General features: G+C 49.6%; 1 protein-coding gene across 1 annotated transcript in view; it reads right to left on the bottom strand.

Annotated features, from left to right (window-relative positions):
* Positions 1-19,904, bottom strand: part of NOC2L (NOC2 like nucleolar associated transcriptional repressor) — a 144,143-nt gene that overhangs the window by 100,135 nt on the left and 24,104 nt on the right. Inside the window, exons 4-6 of the mRNA XM_075328046.1 lie at positions 10,599-10,727; positions 9,976-10,093; positions 8,726-8,813 (exon numbers count right to left, since the gene is read on the bottom strand). Of these exons, the coding sequence (XP_075184161.1) occupies positions 8,726-8,813; positions 9,976-10,093; positions 10,599-10,727 (335 nt within the window). The remainder of the gene's footprint in view (positions 1-8,725; positions 8,814-9,975; positions 10,094-10,598; positions 10,728-19,904) is intronic.

Genomic DNA, 19,904 nt, shown 5'->3' on the forward strand with positions numbered 1-19,904 from the left:
CGTTTTTCTATAGAAATGCACGTCCATACATTTGAATGTTTGATTAGCAATTTCTCAGGCAGCGTAAGCAGTGAACCCACCCGAAAAAGACACCGAGTGCACTTACCCCAATACCTGCCTTGTGTGGAAAAGGCTCAGCTCCTGAGACTACTTTAGACACACATACATATTATATATTATATAATGTATATAGATATATAAAATATGTGTGTGTATGTGTAAATACATGTGTGTGTATATAATATATATATATATCATACATATACACACACACAAATACAGATATATACACACATATACATCATATATGTATGTGTAAGTGTAAATAGGTGTGTGTACGCATACAGATTATATATATATATATATATATATATATATATATATATATATATATATATATATATATATATATATATATATATATATATATATATATATATATATATATATATATATATAAAATAATGTGTGTTTAAGTGTAGATGGGTGCGTAAACATTATATTGTATATATATTATACTCTGTATATATTATTATACCATTATAATTAGTGTATGTAACACACCATATATATGTGTGTGTGTGTGTGTGTGTGTGTGCGCGCGCGCGCGCGCGCGCACGCACCCATCTACACACACATTTTTATATATGTGTGTAGATGGGTACGCGCACATATGTATATATTATACTCTGTATATATTACTGTATGTAACACACACATACATACATATATACAGTTAGGTCCAGAAATATTTGGACAGTGACACAAGTTTTGTTATTTTAGCTGTTTACAAAAACATGTTCAGAAATACAATTATAAATATAATATGGGCTGAAAGTGCACACTCCCAGCTGCAATATGAGAGTTTTCACATCCAAATCGGAAAAAGGGTTTAGGAATCATAGCTCTGTAATGCATAGCCTCCTCTTTTTAAAGGGACCAAAAGTAATTGGACAAGGGACTCTAAGGGCTGCAATTAAATCTGAAGGCGTCTCCCTCGTTAACCTGTAATCAATGAAGTAGTTAAAAGGTCTGGGGTTGATTACAGGTGTGTGGTTTTGCATTTGGAAGCTGTTGCTGTGACCAGACAACATGCGGTCTAAGGAACTCTCAATTGAGGTGAAGCAGAACATCCTGAGGCTGAAAAAAAAGAAAAAATCCATCAGAGAGATAGCAGACATGCTTGGAATAGCAAAATCAACAGTCGGGTACATTCTGAGAAAAAAGGAATTGACTGGTGAGCTTGGGAACTCAAAAAGGCCTGGGCGTCCACGGATGACAACAGTGGTGGATGATCGCCGCATACTTTCTTTGGTGAAGAAGAACCCGTTCACAACATCAACTGAAGTCCAGAACACTCTCAGTGAAGTAGGTGTATCTGTCTCCAAGTCAACAGTAAAGAGAAGACTCCATGAAAGTAAATACAAAGGGTTCACATCTAGATGCAAACCATTTATCAATTCCAAAAATAGACAGGCCAGAGTTACATTTGCTGAAAAGAAGGGAATTTTGTTTACTTACCGTAAATTCCTTTTCTTCTAGCTCTAATTGGGAGACCCAGCCAATTGGGTGTATAGCTACTGCCTCCGGAGGCCACACAAAGTATTACACTTAAAAGTGTAAGGCCCCTCCCCTTCTGCCTATACACCCCCCGTGGGATCACGGGCTCCTCAGTTTTAGTGCAAAAGCAAGAAGGAGGAAAGCCAATAAACTGGTTTAAGCAAATTCAATCCGAAGGAATATCGGAGAACTGAAACCATTCAACATGAACAACATGTGTATACAAAAAAACAGGGGCGGGTGCTGGGTCTCCCAATTAGAGCTAGAAGAAAAGGAATTTACGGTAAGTAAACAAAATTCCCTTCTTCTTTGTCGCTCTATTGGGAGACCCAGACAATTGGGATGTCCAAAAGCAATCCCTGGGTGGGTAAAATAATACCTCGTAATAGAGCCGTAAAACGGCCCCTTTCTACAGGTGGGCAACCGCCGCCTGAAGGACTCGTCTGCCTATGCTGGCATCCGCCGAAGCATAGGTATGCACCTGACAGTGTTTCGTGAAAGTGTGGAGGCTGGACCAGGTAGCCGCCTGACACACAAGCTGAGCCGTAGCCTGGTGCCTCAAGCCCAGGACGCATCCACCGCTCTGGTAGAATGGACCTTCAGCCCTGAGGGAACCGTAAGCCCAGCAGAACGATAAGCTAGAGAATTGGTTCCTTGAACCACCGAGCCAGTCTTGATTTGGAAGCCTGCAACCCTTTACGCTGGCTAGCGACAAGGACAAGAGTGCTTCCGAGCGGCGCAGGGACGCCGTACGATCGATGAAGAGTCTGAGTGCTCTCACCAGATCTAATCAAGTGCAAATCCTTTTCACATTGGTGAACTGGATGAAGACAGAGGGTACGGATACCCTGATTGAGATGAAAGGGGGGATTCCACCTTAGGGAGAAATTCCGGAACCGGACGCAGAACCCCTTGACCTGGTGAGACACCGGGAAGGGGACTTTGCACGACAATGCTGCCCCGACAGACACTCTCCGAAGTGAAGTGACTGCCCCTAGGAAAACCACTTTCTGCGAAAGGCGTGAGAGAGAAAAAACCCTCATAGGCTCGAATGGTGGTTTCTGCAGAACCATCAGCACCCTGTTCAAATCACAGGGTTCTAACAGTCGTTTGTAAGGAAGGACTAAGCGGCAAACCCCCTGCAGGAACGTTCGTACCTGAGGTAGTCTTGCTAGGCGCTTCTGAAAAAAATACAGAGAGCGCTGAGATTTGTCCCTAACGGGAACCGAGCGACAAACCTTTTTCCAACCGAATTGCAGGAAGGAAAGAAAGTAGGCAAGGCAATTGGCCAGGGAGAAACTCCCTGAGCAGAGGACCAAGATAAGAATATCTTCCACGTTCTGTGGTAGATCTTGGCAGATGTGTGTTTTCTGGCCTGTCTCATAGTGGTAATGACTCCTTGAGATAACCCTGCAGATGCTAGGATCCAGGACTCAATGGCCACTCCATCAGGTTGAGGGTCGCAGAATTCAGAAGGAAAAAACGACCCTTGAGACAGCAAGTCTGGTCGGTCTGATAGTTCCCCCGGTTGGCCTACCGTGAGATGCCACAGATCCGGGTACCATGACCTCGTTGGCCATTTTGGAGCGACGAGGATGGCGCGGCGGCAGTCGGACCTGATTTTGCGTAACACTCTGGGCAACCGTGCCAGAGGTGGGAACGCATAAGGGAGTTGAAACTGCAACCAATCCTGAACGAAGGCGTCTGCCGCCAGAGCTCTGTGATCGTGAGACCGCGCCATGAATGTCGGGACCTTGTTGTTGTGCTGAGACGCCATTAGGTCGACGTCCGGCATCCCCCAGCGGCAACAGATCTCCTGAAACACGTCCGGGTGAAGGGACCATTCCCCTGCATCCATGCCCTGGCGACTGAGAAAGTCTGCTTCCCAGTTTTCTACGCTCGGGATGTGAACTGCGGATATGGTGGGTGCTGTGGCTTCCACCCACAGCAGAATCCGCCGGACTTCCTGGAAGGCTTGCCGACTGCGTGTCCCACCTTGGTGGTTGATGTAAGCCACCGCTGTGGAGTTGTCCGACTGAATTCGGATCTGCCTGCCTTCCAGCCACTGCTGGAACGCTTTTAGGGCAAGATACACTGCCCTGATCTCCAGAACATTGATCTGAAGTGAGGACTCTTGCTGAGTCCACGTACCCTGAGCCCTGTGGTGGAGAAAGATCGCTCCCCACCCTGACAGACTCGCGTCCGTCGTGACCACCGCCCAGGATGGGGTTAGGCAAGATTTCCCTTTCGATAATGAGGTGGGAAGAAGCCACCACCGAAGGGAAGCTTTGGTTGCTTGAGAGAGGGAGACGTTCCTGTCTAGGGACGTCGGCATCCTGTCCCACTTGCGTAGGATGTCCCATTGAAGAGGACGCAGGTGAAACTGCGCGAAAGGGACTGCTTCCATTGCTGCCACCATCTTCCCCAGGAAGTGCATGAGGCGCCTCAAGGGGTGTGACCGACCTTGAAGGAGTGATTGTACCCCTGTCTGTAGTGAACGCTGTTTGTCCAGCGGAAGCTTCACTATCGCTGGAAGAGTAAGAAAACTCCATGCCAAGATATGTCAGCGATTGGACCGGTGTCAGATTTGACTTTGGAAAATTGAAGATCCACCTGAAACTCTGTAGCATCTCCAGAGTAACGTTGAGGCTGTGTTGGCATGCCTCTTGAGAGGGTGCCTTGACCAGCAGATCGTCTAAGTAGGGTATCACTGAGTGACCCTGAGAGTGGAGGACCGCAACTACTGTAGCCATGACCTTGGTGAAAACCCTTGGGGCTGTCGCCAGGCCGAACGGCAGTGCCGCGAACTGAAGGTGTTCGTCTCCTATGGCGAAGCGCAAGAAGCGCTGATGCTCTGGAGCAATTGGTACATGGAGATAAGCATCCTGATATCGATCGATGCTAGGAAATCTCCTTGGGACATTGAGGCGATGACGGAGCGGAGGGATTCCATCCGGAACCGCCTGGTCCTTACGTGTTTGTTGAGCAGTTTTAGGTCCAAAACAGGACAGAAGGACCCGTCCTTCTTTGGAACCACGAACAGGTTGGAGTAGAAACCGTGACCCTGTTGCTGAAGAGGAACCGGGACCACCACTCCTTCTGCCTTCAGAATGCCCACCGCCTGCAGCAGAGCCTTGGCTCGCTCGGGAGGCGGAGATGTTCTGAAGAATCGAGTCGGAGGACGAGAGCTGAACTCTATCCTGTAACCGTGAGACAAAATGTCTCTCACCCAACGGTCTTTTACTTGTGGCAGCCAGGTGTCGCAAAAGCGGGAGAGCCTGCCACCGACCGAGGATGCGGTGTGAGGAGGCCGTAAGTCATGAGGAAGCCGCCTTGGTAGCGGCGCCTCCGGCGGTCTTTTTAGGGCGTGATTTAGACCGCCACGCGTCGGAGTTCCTCTGATCCTTCTGAGGCCTTTTGGACGAGGAGAATTGGACCTGCCTGCACCCCGAAAGGACCGAAACCTCGACTGTCCCCTCCTCTGTTGGGGTATGATCGGTTTAGCCTGAGGAAAGGATGTATCCTTTCCTTTGGATTGTTTGATGATTTCATCCAGTCGCTCACCAAACAAGCGGTCGCCAGAGAATGGCAAACTGGTTAGGCACTTTTTTTTTTTTTTTGGAAGCAGAATCTGCCTTCCATTCCCGCAACCACAAGGCTCTGCGTAATACCACTGAATTGTCGGACGCAACCGCCTTCCGGCTCGCCGAGTCCAGGACAGCATTAATGGCGTATGACGCAAACGCTGACGTTTGAGATGTTAAAGACGCAGCCTGCGACGCAGACATACGTGTGACTGCCTCAATTTGCGTTTGAGCCGCTGAGACCGCTTGGAGCGCCCAGACGGCTGCGAAAGCTGGAGCAAAGACACGGCAATAGCTTCATAGATGGATTTCAACCAGAGCTCCATCTGTCTGTCAGTGGCATCTTTGAGTGAAGCCATATCTTCCACTGCAACTAAGGATTTAGCCGCTGGAGATAGGAGGTCCACATTGGAACACTGAACCCAGCCCTTGACAACGTCAAAAGGGAAGAGATAACGTGTATCCTTAAGGCGTTTGGAAAAAACGATATCTGGACAAGCCTGGTGGTTCTGGACTGCCTCCCTGAAGTCAGAGTGATCCAGAAAGCGTACTCAATGTACGCTTGGGGAACCTGAAACGGAACTTCTCCTGCTGAGAAGCTGACTCCTCAGGCGTAGGAGCTGAGGGAGAAATAACCAACATATGATTGATGGACGCCGTAAGATCGTTCACTACGGTGTCACAATCAGGTGTATCCAGGTAGAGAACGTTCTCAGGATCAGAATCCTGACCAGATACCTCCGCCTTATCATAGAGAGAGTCCCTGCTGAGACCCTGAATGATGCGGTGACGTCGAGGGATGCTCCCAGCGAGGTCGCTTAGGGGGTCTGGGACTGCGGTCCGAGTCAGACCCCTCACCCTGGGATCCCTGAGACACTCCAGGAGCACCTTGTACCAACTGGGGGGGGGGGACCAGGGGCAATGAATCAACAGAGCCCATGGTCTGAGGGACCGGTCTGGACTGCAAGGCTTCTAGTATCTTAGCCATAGTCTCAGAAAGTCTGAAGTAGATACTGCAAACTCCGTCCCCACCACCTGGACCATTAGCAGAGACTCCGGCTGAGTAAGTTCCACAAGGGCCGTGCATTGCATACAATTGGGGTCCGTGGAACCTGCCGGCAGTATAGCCGTACATGCTGTACAGGCTGCATAGAAAACCTGTGCTTCTGCACCCTTGTTTTTCACAGACGATATGCTGTTATCTCCCCCGAACAATCAAGGAGGGTATATAGCCAAAATACAAAAGTGCGACCGAACAGTGCAATGTATAGCGTACAAGCATATATCTATATGTGCATTTCGGCACTAGTGGGGTCAGCACCACAGGTGCTGCTTACCGCCCGCTCACAGCGGTTGTGTGACCACCAGAATCCCTGCCAGGGTCTTCCCAAACTTGTCTCTTTTCTCAGTCACAGAAAAAACTGACATGAATGGCTGCCGGCGTCCTGTGTAGAGGAGGAGGCCGTGGGCGTGCCCCAGAAAGTGCGGGAATCCGGTTTCACACTGTGTACAGTGAGAGGGGTGGAGTATGCAAAGCATGCTCCATCTCTCAGCGCTGCCGTGCTGTGCAGCGTCACGCCCTTACCCTGACTGGCAGGCCAGTGGGCGGTAACGAAGTGAGAGTAGGCCGCAAAAGCCGGGGACTAGAGTGATAAGCGCGGCCCGGCATATAAGCCCTGGTCGGCGCGGAAGTCCCCGGCGCACCACAAGTCCCAGCCGCGCCTGAGATAAAAATGGCAGCGGCGGTTAGCGCGGCAGTCCCTCAATACTCTAACACACCCAGCACGCTGTAGTGTGCGATGGCACCAGTGCGGGCAGCGCCGCCATCCCTGGCGCACTAACACACCCAGCAGTGCTGCCGTGTGTCTGTGCGCGGTCCCCTTCATGGGGACACAGAGTACCTCAACGTAGCAGGGCCATGTCCCTGAGGATACTCAGCTCCATGTCCAGCAGATTCCCAGGGGCTGTGGATGGAGCACGGCCTCAGTGCCTGGAGACCGATAAGATCCCACTTCACCCAGAGCCCTAAGGGGATGGGGAAGGAAAGCAGCATGTGGGCTCCAGCCTCCGTACCCGCAATGGGTACCTCAACCTTAACAAACACCGCCGACAAAAGTGGGGTGAGAAGGGAGCATGCTGGGGGCCCTAGTATGGGCCCTCTTTTCTTCCATCCGACATAGTCAGCAGCTGCTGCTGACTAAACAGTGGAGCTATGCGTGGATGTCTGACCTCCTTCGCACAAAGCATGAAAACTGAGGAGCCCGTGATCCCACGGGGGGTGTATAGGCAGAAGGGGAGGGGCCTTACACTTTTAAGTGTAATACTTTGTGTGGCCTCCGGAGGCAGTAGCTATACACCCAATTGGCTGGGTCTCCCAATAGAGCGACAAAGAAACACCTCATGAAGCCAGCTCAGTTCTGGAAAAGTATTCTATGGACAGATGAGACCAAGATCAACCTGTACCAGAATGATGGGAAGAAAAAGTTTGGAGAAGAAAGGGAAGGGCACATGATCCAAGGCACACCACATCCTCTGTAAAACATGGTGGAGGCAACGTGATGGCATGGGCATGCATGGCTTTCAATGGCACTGGGTCACTTGTGTTTATTGATGACATAACATCAGACAAGAGTAGCCGGATGAATTCTGAAGTGTACCGGGATATACTTTCAGCCCAGATTCAGCCAAATGCCGCAAAGTTGATCGGACGGCGCTTCATAGTACAGATGGACAATGACCCCAAGCATACAGCCAAAGCTACCCAGGAGTTAATGAGTGCAAAAAAGTGGAACATTCTGCAATGGCCAAGTCAATCACCAGATCTTAACCCAATTGAGCATGCATTTCACTTGCTCAAATCCAGACTTAAGACGGAAAGACCCACAAACAAGCAAGACCTGAAGGCTGCGGCTGTAAAGGCCTGGCAAAGCATTAAGAAGGAGGAAACCCAGCGTTTGGTGATGTCCATGGGTTCCAGACTTAAGGCAGTGATTTCCTCCAAAGGATTCGCAACAAAATATTGAAAATAAAAATATTTTGTTTGGGTTTGGTTTATTTGTCCAATTACTTTTGACCTCCTAAAATGTGGAGTGTTTGTAAAGAAATGTGACAATTCCTACAATTTCTATCAGATATTTTTGTTCAAACCTTCAAATTAAACGTTACAATCTGCACTTGAATTCTGTTGTAGAGGTTTCATTTCAATTCCAATGTGGTGGCATGCAGAGCCCAACTCGCCAAAATTGTGTCACTGTCCAAATATTTCTGGACCTAACTGTATGTATGTATGTATGTATGTATGTATGTATGTATGTATGTATGTATGTATGTATGTATGTATATAATATATATACGTGTATATGTGTGTAGAGGGATGTGCACACATACACATACATATACATATATATATATATATATATATATCTATATATATATATATAATGTGTGCACATCCCTCTACACACATATACACGTATATATATATATATATTATATGGTGTGTTACACACATATATATACACACACACACACTGTATATAAATAAAATGACACGGATTAGACAAAAATAATTCCTTTCTTACTTGGTTCCTTTTGCAGGTTTCAGCTGAAGCTTCTTCTCGAGGTGCACGAACAAGTCTTTAATGCAGAACGTGACCAGAGCGTTGAACACTGTGCAGAGGAAACACATTAATGCCTTATACAACAGTAATTACACATTGTCAGGAATAAGTAGTAGTTAGGAATAAGTAGTCTAGTAGTTTCATAAGGCCGCTTTACACGCTACATTATATCTTACGATGTATCGGCGGGGTCACGACCTAAGTGACGCACCTCCGGCATCGTAAGTTATATTGTAACGTGTGACAGCTACGTGCGGTTGAACGGTAAAACGTTCATCGCACGCACGTCATTCAATTCCTAAAAATTGAATGTCAGATTGTTCATCGGACCCGAGGCAGCACACATTGCAGTGTGTGACACCCCGGGAATGATGAACAGATCTTACCTGCGTCCCGCCAGCAATGCGGAAGGAAGAAGGTGGGCGGGATGTTTACGTCCCGCTCAGCTCCGCCCCTCCACTTCTATTGGCCGGCTGCTGCGTGACGTCGATGTGACGCCGAACGTCCCTCCCACTCCAGGAAGTGGATGTTCGCCGCCCACATCGAGGTCGTATGGACGGGTAAGTATGTGTGACGGCAAATAATCGTTTGTGTGACACGGTCAAGAAATTGAATGTGCCGCACATACGACGGGGGCGGGTACGATCACATACGATATTGTATGCTGGATCGTAACGTGTAAAGCAGGCTTTAGGCTATGTGCGCACTAGAGCAAAATACCCGCGGATTTACCCGCGGATTTGCCGCGGAAATTTCTTGAGAAATGTCTGCAATCTTTGTGCAGACATTTCCCATGAAATTCTATGAGAAAAAAAAAAAAGCTGTGCGCACTGGTGCGGATTTTTCTCAAGAAAGTTTCGGTGCGGAAATTTCTCGAGAAACTTTCTTGAGAAAATGAACATGTCCATTAAATCCGCAGGTATCCCGCGGATTTCTGCAGTACAGCCTGCAAAAATCCGCAGGGAACCACCCGCGGGAAAATCGCGGCAATTCCGCGGCTAATCCGCGGCTAATCCGCATGCGGTTTTGCCGCGGATTTTTTCCGGAGTTCAGCAAATCTTCACTCCCAGAAGTTTCTCGAGAAGATTTTCTCGAGAAACTTCACATCTCTAGTGCGCACATAGCCTTAGAGGAGTAGATGTAATGGTCACATCCAAGATCATTTCAACAATCCCAGGAACATTACAAGATGAAAAACGTCCTGTCCTCACCTGCGGTGTCGGTGACCTTGAATTTACTGGGGTCCCCCCCTTCCTCTCCTTGTGTTGTTGCCACAGCGGCTTTAAAAGCTTGAGCAATTTCATGAAAGAGTCTTGGCCGGAGATCAACCTGAGCACATACAAAAGAAATGGCAATCAAGTCCCAGAATGCACGCATTAGATTATATTACGAGGGAATAATCACATCATGCTGCCTGTGGTTAGGGTAGAATACGTGTGTGGTCAGATCACACTTGGATCAATGCTATTCTATGGTGCCGTGTACAAATCTGACTTTTTCCTTGCATTGACTCTGTCCAAGGGGAACCAAAAAAAAAAAAAAAAATGCTGCATGCACAATTTGCATCAGTAAATCGGACCACACTTGTGCACCGATATAGGGTCGCCACAATGGGATGCAGTCAATCCAAGTACTAAAAGATACCTCCAGGGTCCAGATCTATCAAATATTTACAGCACATCTTTGGGTTATGCCATAAATATCAGCAATCCAACCCGGGGGCTTTCTCTAAGCCCATGTTATAGCACTGGCACAGTCGTCACCTGTGTACATTTAGCAGTTTAAACAATGGCAAACAGGAGACAAGGCAAAAGTTGCCATCCAGGCTGCACACCTTGATTTCTGCCTTCCACGCCTGCACCATTTTCAAGGTGACGATGATCTGATCCAGCTTTTTCTTCTTCTTGTCCTCATCATCATCCTTTTCATCATCCTTGTCTTCATCATCCTCATCACTGGCTTCCTACAGTAAAGAATAAAAACAGTTATGTGTAAGGACAGGATTCACATCTGCAAATGCGATGTGAGGAAAGAGTTAACATTTTTCACTGACTTAGAAAATAATATAAATTCATTCTCCCTGGCAAGACCAAACCAGACTTATTTGCGTAATAAACTGTGAGACCAACCTCAAGGACGCAGAATGTTTTGACTTAGAGACGACTGAAAAACATCTTGTTATTGGAGTATAAGTCATTATATTAATTTCTTTTGCTGGGAATATGTAATTCACGCCTTTAATGAATATGTATGTTGCATAGTTACGCCCTAATCAACTTTGTATAACTTTGTAATGTAAACAATACCAATACACTTTCTATTCGGTGCAGCACATCTCCAGAATTATGTGTATAACAGCGTCCGCTTGTTTTCATTGAGACGGAGTAGCAGAGGGGGGGGGGGGGGGGGGTCACCGGTACCCTCTCTGCATTCGGACATCGCTGGCAATAGCTGTGACCGTTAGGTCAACCTAACATTATCTGGCGCCCGAAAAGCAGGGACCCGTGTTTGTAATCCCAGGATGCAGTGAACTGTCTTGCCAAGCCGAGGAGGAGGTGACCAGACGTGGGGACCAGAAACACCTGGCCAGGTAAGAGTTGAACCTTATTCTTCTCTTTATGCTCCCCACATCTGATCTCCCCTCTCCTCAACGCGCAAGAGGTGCCCTGTGAGTAGATACTGGGTTATTGGCGGGTTTGTACTGAACTCTGAGAGAGCCTTGCCAGCTGATGTTTTCTGTGCCTTGTTTGGTTGTTTGTTTGTTTGTTTCTCTGTGTTTCTCTGCCTCTCCGTGTGTCGCGTGTCTGCTCTCCTGCGCTTTACTTCTGTGCTGTTGTCTTTGCTGGTTGTCATAGATCCCATACATCAGTGAGTGTTGAAAGGGAATAGTGTACCTGCTCTGTCCAATGGATGTGATATTCACTGCCCTAGTGTTAGGGGGAATAGCCCTGTTTGCCATTGCCATCGGATATAGAGTGTACCTGTGGTACAAGAAGGGTAACCCAGCGCCATTCAACATTCTCCGCCCCCTCTGAAGTTAGGACACCACCTTTCAGTAGGAATACAAAAGGAGTTAGTCTCTGAGTATCTCCAGGATAGGTAGGTTTAGTCCAAAGGACGTTCAAGGGTCTAGAAGCTGAAGAAGAGAGAGGAAGAAGAATGGGGCACGGAATATCAAAGGACAGAAGAGCTGGATGCACCCTGCAACATCTCATTACGTGTTATCATGGCAAAAGAACAGCCAGTCAGTCCAAGGAAGTTTTTAAGACATTTGGATTGAAGGGAAAGGATCAATTGGACCCCAACAAATGGGACACAATAACAGCTACTAGAGCAGGAGTGATAGCAGATAAATCATGGACTGAACTAGTCAGAACTCTTTCTGACATGGCAAAAACAGCCCACGATCAAGGTTGGATATACCATGAAGAATCAGACACATGGGAAGAAGCTGGGAAGAAGGCTAATAAGGATCAACAGCTTCCTCTGTACCTGTCAGCTACCCCTGGAACAACTCCAAAAATAGCAGGATCCCCGGAATGGACCTGCACAAACTGTAGCCAACAAAATCCGGACTGGAGTGAAACATGCCTAGCCTGTGGAGCCCCACAGCACAAGCTACAAGCCACAGCACCAGTGCCTCTTTATCCCGTGGTGGAAAGAAGAGTCCTGATAAGACCACCTGTTAATCCACAAAACCCAGATGCTCCCGCTATGCAGTTCCTCGTACGTATGATGACTACGTACCCTGAACTCCAGCCGAGCAGATGGCTTTCCTGCAAAATGCTCCAGACCCGACTAGAAACCCAGTCAGTTTTTTCACGTTACCTGAACCAAATACAGGTCTCCTACAGAAGCTCTTGGTTGGACATGGAAGGTTTGTGTAGAGTTAAAATGTCTCCCGAACTGTATGCCAAACTCACTGCCCACCTGACAGGACATGTTCCGGACAATACCCGTAATGTGGAATCGGGCCAAGATTTCATGATAAGACTCAATCTCTTCTGCGCCCAGGAGCAAAGAACTAAGGGCACAATGGGACCAGTGCATCAAGGTCCTGTGGAGAATGTCAGCTCATTTTACTACAGATTGATGCAGTCATTCGCAGATGAAGGGCTGGACTTACAAGCGGGTGTGATACGTCGCCTGATGGTAAGATCCTTCATGGATGGAATACATGCACCTCTGGCAGATAGATTGAAAGCGTGCTGTCCCGAATGGAGAAACATGGAAGACATAGATCTTCTAGTCAACAAAGCAAGTGGCTTAGAAACCGACGCAAAGGATAAAAGGAGCAACAAGAAAGTTGTCATAGCAGCAGTGGACGGTCAGCCAGAAGGTACAAGAAGGAAGGCACCGACCTGCTACTATTGTGGAGTCAGAGGACATGTGATCAGAGACTGTAGAAAGAAGAAGAGGGACACTCAAAACCGACCCGAGAGTCAGGAGGAGAAGACTGCCTGACTTGCGGTAGCACGGGATAGGGATGCCAGAGGTCCATTTATACACGTCCCCCTTCACATTGGCAACAAGGAAATAAGAGCTTTGGTGGACTCAGGAGCCTCTCGCTCCGTACTCCCCAGGAACCTAGTGCCTGAAGGATCCATCTCATCTGAAGCTACTGTAGTATCCGGATTTGATGGACAAGCCCAGATAATCCCAATAACACATCCACTGAAGGTGAAACTGGGACCACACATGTTCGTGTCTAAATTCTTAGTGTCCCCCCTGGGTGGAGATGCCCTAGTGGGAGATCTACTATCAAGACTACAAGCTCAGATTGTCTACAATGAAGATGGATCTGCTATCCTGCAAATTCCAGAAGATATCCCAGAAGAAATCCTGTGCACTCTCCAGATGATAGAAGATCAACCAGAATCTGATGTTACACGTAAAGTAAACACGGATCCAATACTTCTACAAGTTCCTGCAAAACTCTGGTCCACATCAAAAACTGACCTCGGCACACTACCCGTGCCCACTGTAAAAGTTTCAGTCAAGCCTGGAATTACGCCACCGCAGCTGAGACAATCCCTCCCCCCGCTACCTCTCGCAGTACATCTACCAGTACGTGGATGATTTACTACTGTGCTGCCCTAGTGAAGAAAAATGTAAAACAGCTACAATAAGTCTTCTTACCTTTCTGGCAGAAGTACGATGCAAAGCTAGCAGAGATAAGTTGCAGTTCTGCAAAACGAGGGTCACTTTCCTGGGTCACTGCCTTTCTGCGGGACAAAAACACCTCAGCCCGGACAGACAAGAAGTTATCAGGAAAGCAAGCATTCCTAGAAATCTCAAACAACTCAGAGCATTTTTAGGGCTAATATTTTGCAGACAGTAGATTCCCAATGCATCGCTACTCATGCAACCGCTGTATGATTGCACAAAGAATGTTCCTTTCTCCCTCACAGAAGAAGCTCGACAAAGAAGGGAATTTTGTTTACTTACCGTAAATTCCTTTTCTTCTAGCTCCTATTGGGAGACCCAGACAATTGGGTGTATAGCTTCTGCCTCCGGAGGCCACACAAAGTATTACACTCAAAAGTGTAAAGCCCCTCCCCTTCTGCCTATACACCCCCCGTGCCTCACGGGCTCCTCAGTTTTGGTGCAAAAGCAAGAAGGAGGAAAAGTTATAAATTGGTTTAAAGTAAATTCAGTCCGAAGAAATTTCGGAGAACTGAAACCATTGAACATGAACAACATGTGTATACAAAGAACAACAGCCCGAAGGGAACAGGGGCGGGTGCTGGGTCTCCCAATTGGAGCTAGAAGAAAAGGAATTTACGGTAAGTAAACAAAATTCCCTTCTTCTTTGTCGCTCCATTGGGAGACCCAGACAATTGGGACGTCCAAAAGCAGTCCCTGGGTGGGTAAAGTAAAACCTCGAGATAGAGCCGTAAAACGGCCCCTTCCTACAGGTGGGCAACCGCCGCCTGAAGGACTCGCCTACCTAGGCTGGCATCTGCCGAAGCATAGGTATGCACCTGATAGTGTTTCGTGAAAGTGTGCAGGCTCGACCAGGTAGCTGCCTGACACACCTGCTGAGCCGTAGCCTGGTGCCGCAAAGCCCAGGACGCACCCACGGCTCTGGTAGAATGGGCCCTTAGCCCTGAGGGAATCGGAAGCCCAGAAGATCGGTAAGCTTCTAGAATAGGTTCCTTGATCCACCGAGCCAGGGTTGATTTGGAAGCCTGTGACCCTTTACGCTGGCCAGCGACAAGGACAAAGAGTGCATCCGAGCGGCGCAGGGGCGCCGTACGAGAAATGTAGAGTCTGAGTGCTCTCACCAGATCTAACAAGTGCAAATCCCTTTCACATTGGTGAACTGGATGAGGACAAAAAGAGGGTAAGGAGATATCCTGATTGAGATGAAAGGGGGATACCACCTTAGGGAGAAATTCCGGAACCGGACGCAGAACCACCTTATCCTGGTGAAATACCAGGAAGGGGGCTTTGCATGACAGCGCTGCTAGCTCAGACACTCTCCGAAGTGACGTGACTGCTACTAGGAAGGCCACTTTCTGCGAAAGGCGTGAGAGAGGAATATCCCTCATTGGCTCGAAAGGTGGTTTCTGAAGAGCCATCAGCACCCTGTTCAGATCCCAGGGTTCTAACAGCCGCTTGTAAGGAGGGACTATGTGACAAACCCCCTGCAGGAACGTGCGTACCTGTGGAAGTCTGGCTAGGCGCTTCTGAAAAAACACAGAGCGCTGAGACTTGTCCCTTAAGGGAGCCGAGCGACAAACCTTTTTCCAATCCGGATTGAAGGAAGGAAAGAAAAGTGGGCAAGGCAAATGGCCAGGGAGAAAAACCCTGATCAGAGCACCAAGATAAGAATATCCTCCACGTCCTGTGGTAGATCTTGGCGGACGTTGGTTTCCTAGCCTGTCTCATAGTGGTAATGACCTCTTGAGATAACCCTGAAGACGCTAGGATCCAGGACTCAATGGCCACACGGTCAGGTTGAGGGCCGCAGAATTCAGATGGAAAAACGGTCCTTGAGACAGCAAGTCTGGTCGGTCTGGTAGTGCCCACGGTTGGCCCACCGTGAGATGCCACAGATCCGGGTACCACGACCTCCTCGGCCAGTCTGGAGCGATGAGGATGGCGCGGCGGCAGTCGGACCTGATCTTGCGTAACACTCTGGGCAACAGTGCCAGAGGAGGAAACACATAAGGGAGTTGAAACTGCGACCAATTCTGCACTAAAGCGTCTGCCGCCAGAGCTCTGTGATCTTGAGACCGTGCCATGAATGTCGGGACCTTGTGGTTGTGCCGGGACGCCATTAGGTCGACGTCCGGCATCCCCCAGCGGCAACAGATCTCCTGAAACACGTCCGGGTGAAGGGACCATTCCCCTGCGTCCATGCCCTGGCGACTGAGAAAGTCTGCTTCCCAGTTTTCTACGCCCGGGATGTGAACTGCGGATATGGTGGAGGCTGTGGCTTCCACCCATAGCAGAATCCGCCGGACTTCCTGGAAGGCTTGCCGACTGCGTGTTCCGCCTTGGTGGTTGATGTATGCCACCGCTGTGGAGTTGTCCGACTGAATTCGGATCTGCTTGCCTTCCAGCCACGGCTGGAACGCCTTTAGGGCAAGATACACTGCCCTTATCTCCAGAACATTGATCTGAAGGGAGGACTCTGGCTGAGTCCAAGTACCCTGAGCCCTGTGGTGGAGAAAGACCGCTCCCCACCCTGACAGGCTCGCGTCCGTCGTGACCACCGCCCAGGATGGGGGCAGGAAGGATTTCCCCTTCGACAGAGAAGTGGGAAGAAGCCACCACTGAAGAGAAGCCTTGGCTGCCCGAGAAAGGGAGACGTTCCTGTCGAGGGACGTCGACTTCCTGTCCCATTTGCGGAGAATGTCCCATTGAAGTGGACGCAGATGAAACTGCGCAAAAGGAACTGCCTCCATTGCTGCTACCATCTTCCCTAGGAAGTGCATGAGGCGCCGCAAGGGGTGTGACTGGCCTTGAAGGAGAGATTGCACCCCTGTCTGTAGTGAACGCTGTTTGTCCAGCGGAAGCTTCACTATTGCTGAGAGAGTATGAAACTCCATGCCAAGATATGTCAGTGATTGGGCCGGTGTCAGATTTGACTTTGGAAAATTGATGATCCACCCGAAACTCTGGAGAGTCTCCAGCGCAATGTTCAGGCTGTGTTGGCATGCCACTCGAGAGGGTGCCTTGACAAGCAGATCGTCTAAGTAAGGGATCACCGAGTGTCCCTGAGAGTGCAGAACTGCTACTACTGTTGCCATGACCTTGGTGAAGACCCGTGGGGCTGTCGCCAAGCCGAAAGGCAGTGCCACGAACTGAAGGTGTTCGTCCCCTATGGCGAAACGCAGGAAGCGCTGATGCTCTGGAGCAATCGGTACGTGGAGATAAGCATCTTTGATGTCGATTGATGCTAGGAAATCTCCTTGGGACATTGAGGCGATGACGGAGCGGAGCGATTCCATCCGGAACCGCCTGGTTTTTACATGTTTGTTGAGCAGTTTTAGGTCCAGAACAGGACGGAAGGATCCGTCCTTTTTTGGCACCACGAACAAGTTGGAGTAAAAACCGTGACCCTGTTGCTGAAAAGGAACAGGGATCACCACTCCTTCTGCCTTCAGAGTGCACACCGCCTGAAGAAGAGCATCGGCTCGCTCGGGGGGCGGAGATGTTCTGAAGAACCGAGTCGGAGGACGAGAGCTGAACTCTATCCTGTAACCGTGAGACAGAATGTCTCTCACCCAACGGTCTTTTACCTGTGGCAGCCAGGCGTCGCAAAAGCGGGAAAGCCTGCCACCGACCGAGGATGCGGTGTGAGGAGGCCGAAAGTCATGAGGAGGCCGCTTTGGGAGCGGTTCCTCCGGCGGTCTTTTTAGGACGTGACTTAGACCGCCATGAATCGGAGTTCCTCTGATCCTTCTGAGGCCTTTTGGACGAGGAGAATTGAGACCTGCCCGCGGACCGAAAGGACCGAAACCTCGATTGTACCTTCCGTGGTTGAGGTCTGTTTGGTTTGGACTGGGGTAAGGATGAGTCCTTTCCCTTGGATTGTTTAATGATTTCATCCAATCGCTCACCAAACAGACGGTCGCCAGAAAATGGCAAACCGGTTAAGAACTTTTTGTAAGCAGAGTCTGCCTTCCATTCACGTAGCCACATGGTCCTGCGGACTGCCACCGAATTGGCGGATGCTACCGCCGTACGGCTCGCAGAGTCCAGGACAGCATTAATGGCGTAGGACGCAAACGCCGACGCCTGAGAGGTTAAGGACACCACTTGCGGAGCAGACGTACGTGTGACTGCATTAATCTGCGCATGACAAGCTGAGATAGCTTGGAGTGCCCATACGGCTGCGAATGCTGGAGCAAAAGACGCGCCGATAGCTTCATAGATGGATTTCAACCAGAGCTCCATCTGTCTGTCAGTGGCATCTTTGAGTGAAGCCCCATCTTCCACTGCAACTATGGATCTAGCCGCCAGTCTGGAGACTGGAGGATCCACCTTGGGACACTGAGCCCAGCCCTTGACAACGTCAGGGGGTAAGGGATAACGTGTATCCTTAAGGCGCTTGGAAAAACGCTTATCTGGACAAGCTCGGTGTTTCTGGACTGTATCTCTGAAGTCAGAGTGATCCAGAAACGTACTCAATGTACGCTTGGGAAACCTGAAACGGAATTTCTCCTGCTGAGAAGCTGACTCCTCAATTGGAAGAGCTGGGGGAGAAATATCCAACACCTGATTGATGGTCGCTATAAGGTCATTCACTATGGCGTCACCTTCAGGTGTATCTAGGTTGAGAGCGGCCTCAGGATCAGAATCCTGATCTGCTACCTCCGCTTCATCATCCAGAGAGTCCTCCTGCTGAGACCCTGAACAGTGTGATGAAGTCGAGGGAATTTCCCAGCGGGCACGCTTAGGCGGCCTGGGACTGCGGTCCGTGTCAGAGACCTCACCCTGGGACCTATGGGTCACCCCAGGAGCACTTTGCTGCTCCAACTGAGGAGGGCCTGGGGTCAATGATTCAACAGTGCCCGTGGCCTGAGTCACCGGTCTGGACTGTAAGGCTTCTAGTATCTTAGCAGACCATTTATCCATACTCTCAGACAGTTTGTCAGCAAATACTGCAAACTCCGTCCCTGTCACCTGGACAGTGGTAGCAGGTGGTTCCACCTGGGCCACCAGTAGCAGAGGCTCCGGCTGAGTAAGTGCCACAGGGGCCGAGCATTGCACACAATGAGGATCGGTGGAACCTGCCGGTAGTATAGCCGCACATGAGGTACAGGTTGCAAAGTAAGCCTGTGCTTTGGCACCCTTGCTTTTTGCGGACGACATGCTGTTGTCTCCTCTGAGTACAATCCAGGAGGGTATATAGCCAAAAATCAACAGTGCGACCGTACAGAGTAAATGTATAGCATATATATATATATATATGTACACTTCGGCACTCAGTGGGGCCAGCACCTAGGTGCTGCTTACCGACCGCTCAAAACGGTTGTGTGATCACCAGATTCCCTGCCTGAGCCTCCCAGAGCCGTGTTGTCTCTCCTCTCCAGCGTCAGAAGTGCTGACAGGAATGGCTGCCGGCGTTCTGTGTGGAGGAGGGGGCCGTGGGCGTGCCATAGAAAGTGCGGGAATCTGGTGCCCCACGGTGCTCAGTGAGGGGGGAGGAGGATACAAAGTATGCTCCAGCCCTCAGCGCTGACGTCCTGTGCAGCGTCCCGCCCTTCCCCTGACTGGCAGGCCTGGGGGCGGGAATATGCGATACTAGGCCGCAAAAGCCGGGGACTAAAGTTATAAGCGCGGCCGGCAAATAAGCGCGGCCGGCGCGGTAGTCCCCGGCGCACTAACACACCCAGCAGTGCTGCAGTGTGTATGGCACAAGCGCTCCATGCGCGGTCCCCCAGGGGGACACAGAGTACCTCACAGTAGCAGGGCCTTGTCCCTGACGATACCCGGCTCCTGTCCAGCAGATTCCCCAGGGGCTGCGGAGGGAGCACGGTCCCAGTGCCTGGTGACCGATTAGGATCCCACTTCACCCAGAGCCCATTAAGGGATGGGGAAGGAAAACAGCATGTGGCTCCTGCCTATGTACCCGCAATGGGTACCTCAACCTTAACCGCACCGCCGACCAGAGTGGGGTGAG

The sequence above is a fragment of the Anomaloglossus baeobatrachus genome, chromosome 11, assembly GCF_048569485.1.
Source record: "Anomaloglossus baeobatrachus isolate aAnoBae1 chromosome 11, aAnoBae1.hap1, whole genome shotgun sequence".
Classification (NCBI taxonomy): Eukaryota; Metazoa; Chordata; class Amphibia; order Anura; family Aromobatidae; genus Anomaloglossus; species Anomaloglossus baeobatrachus.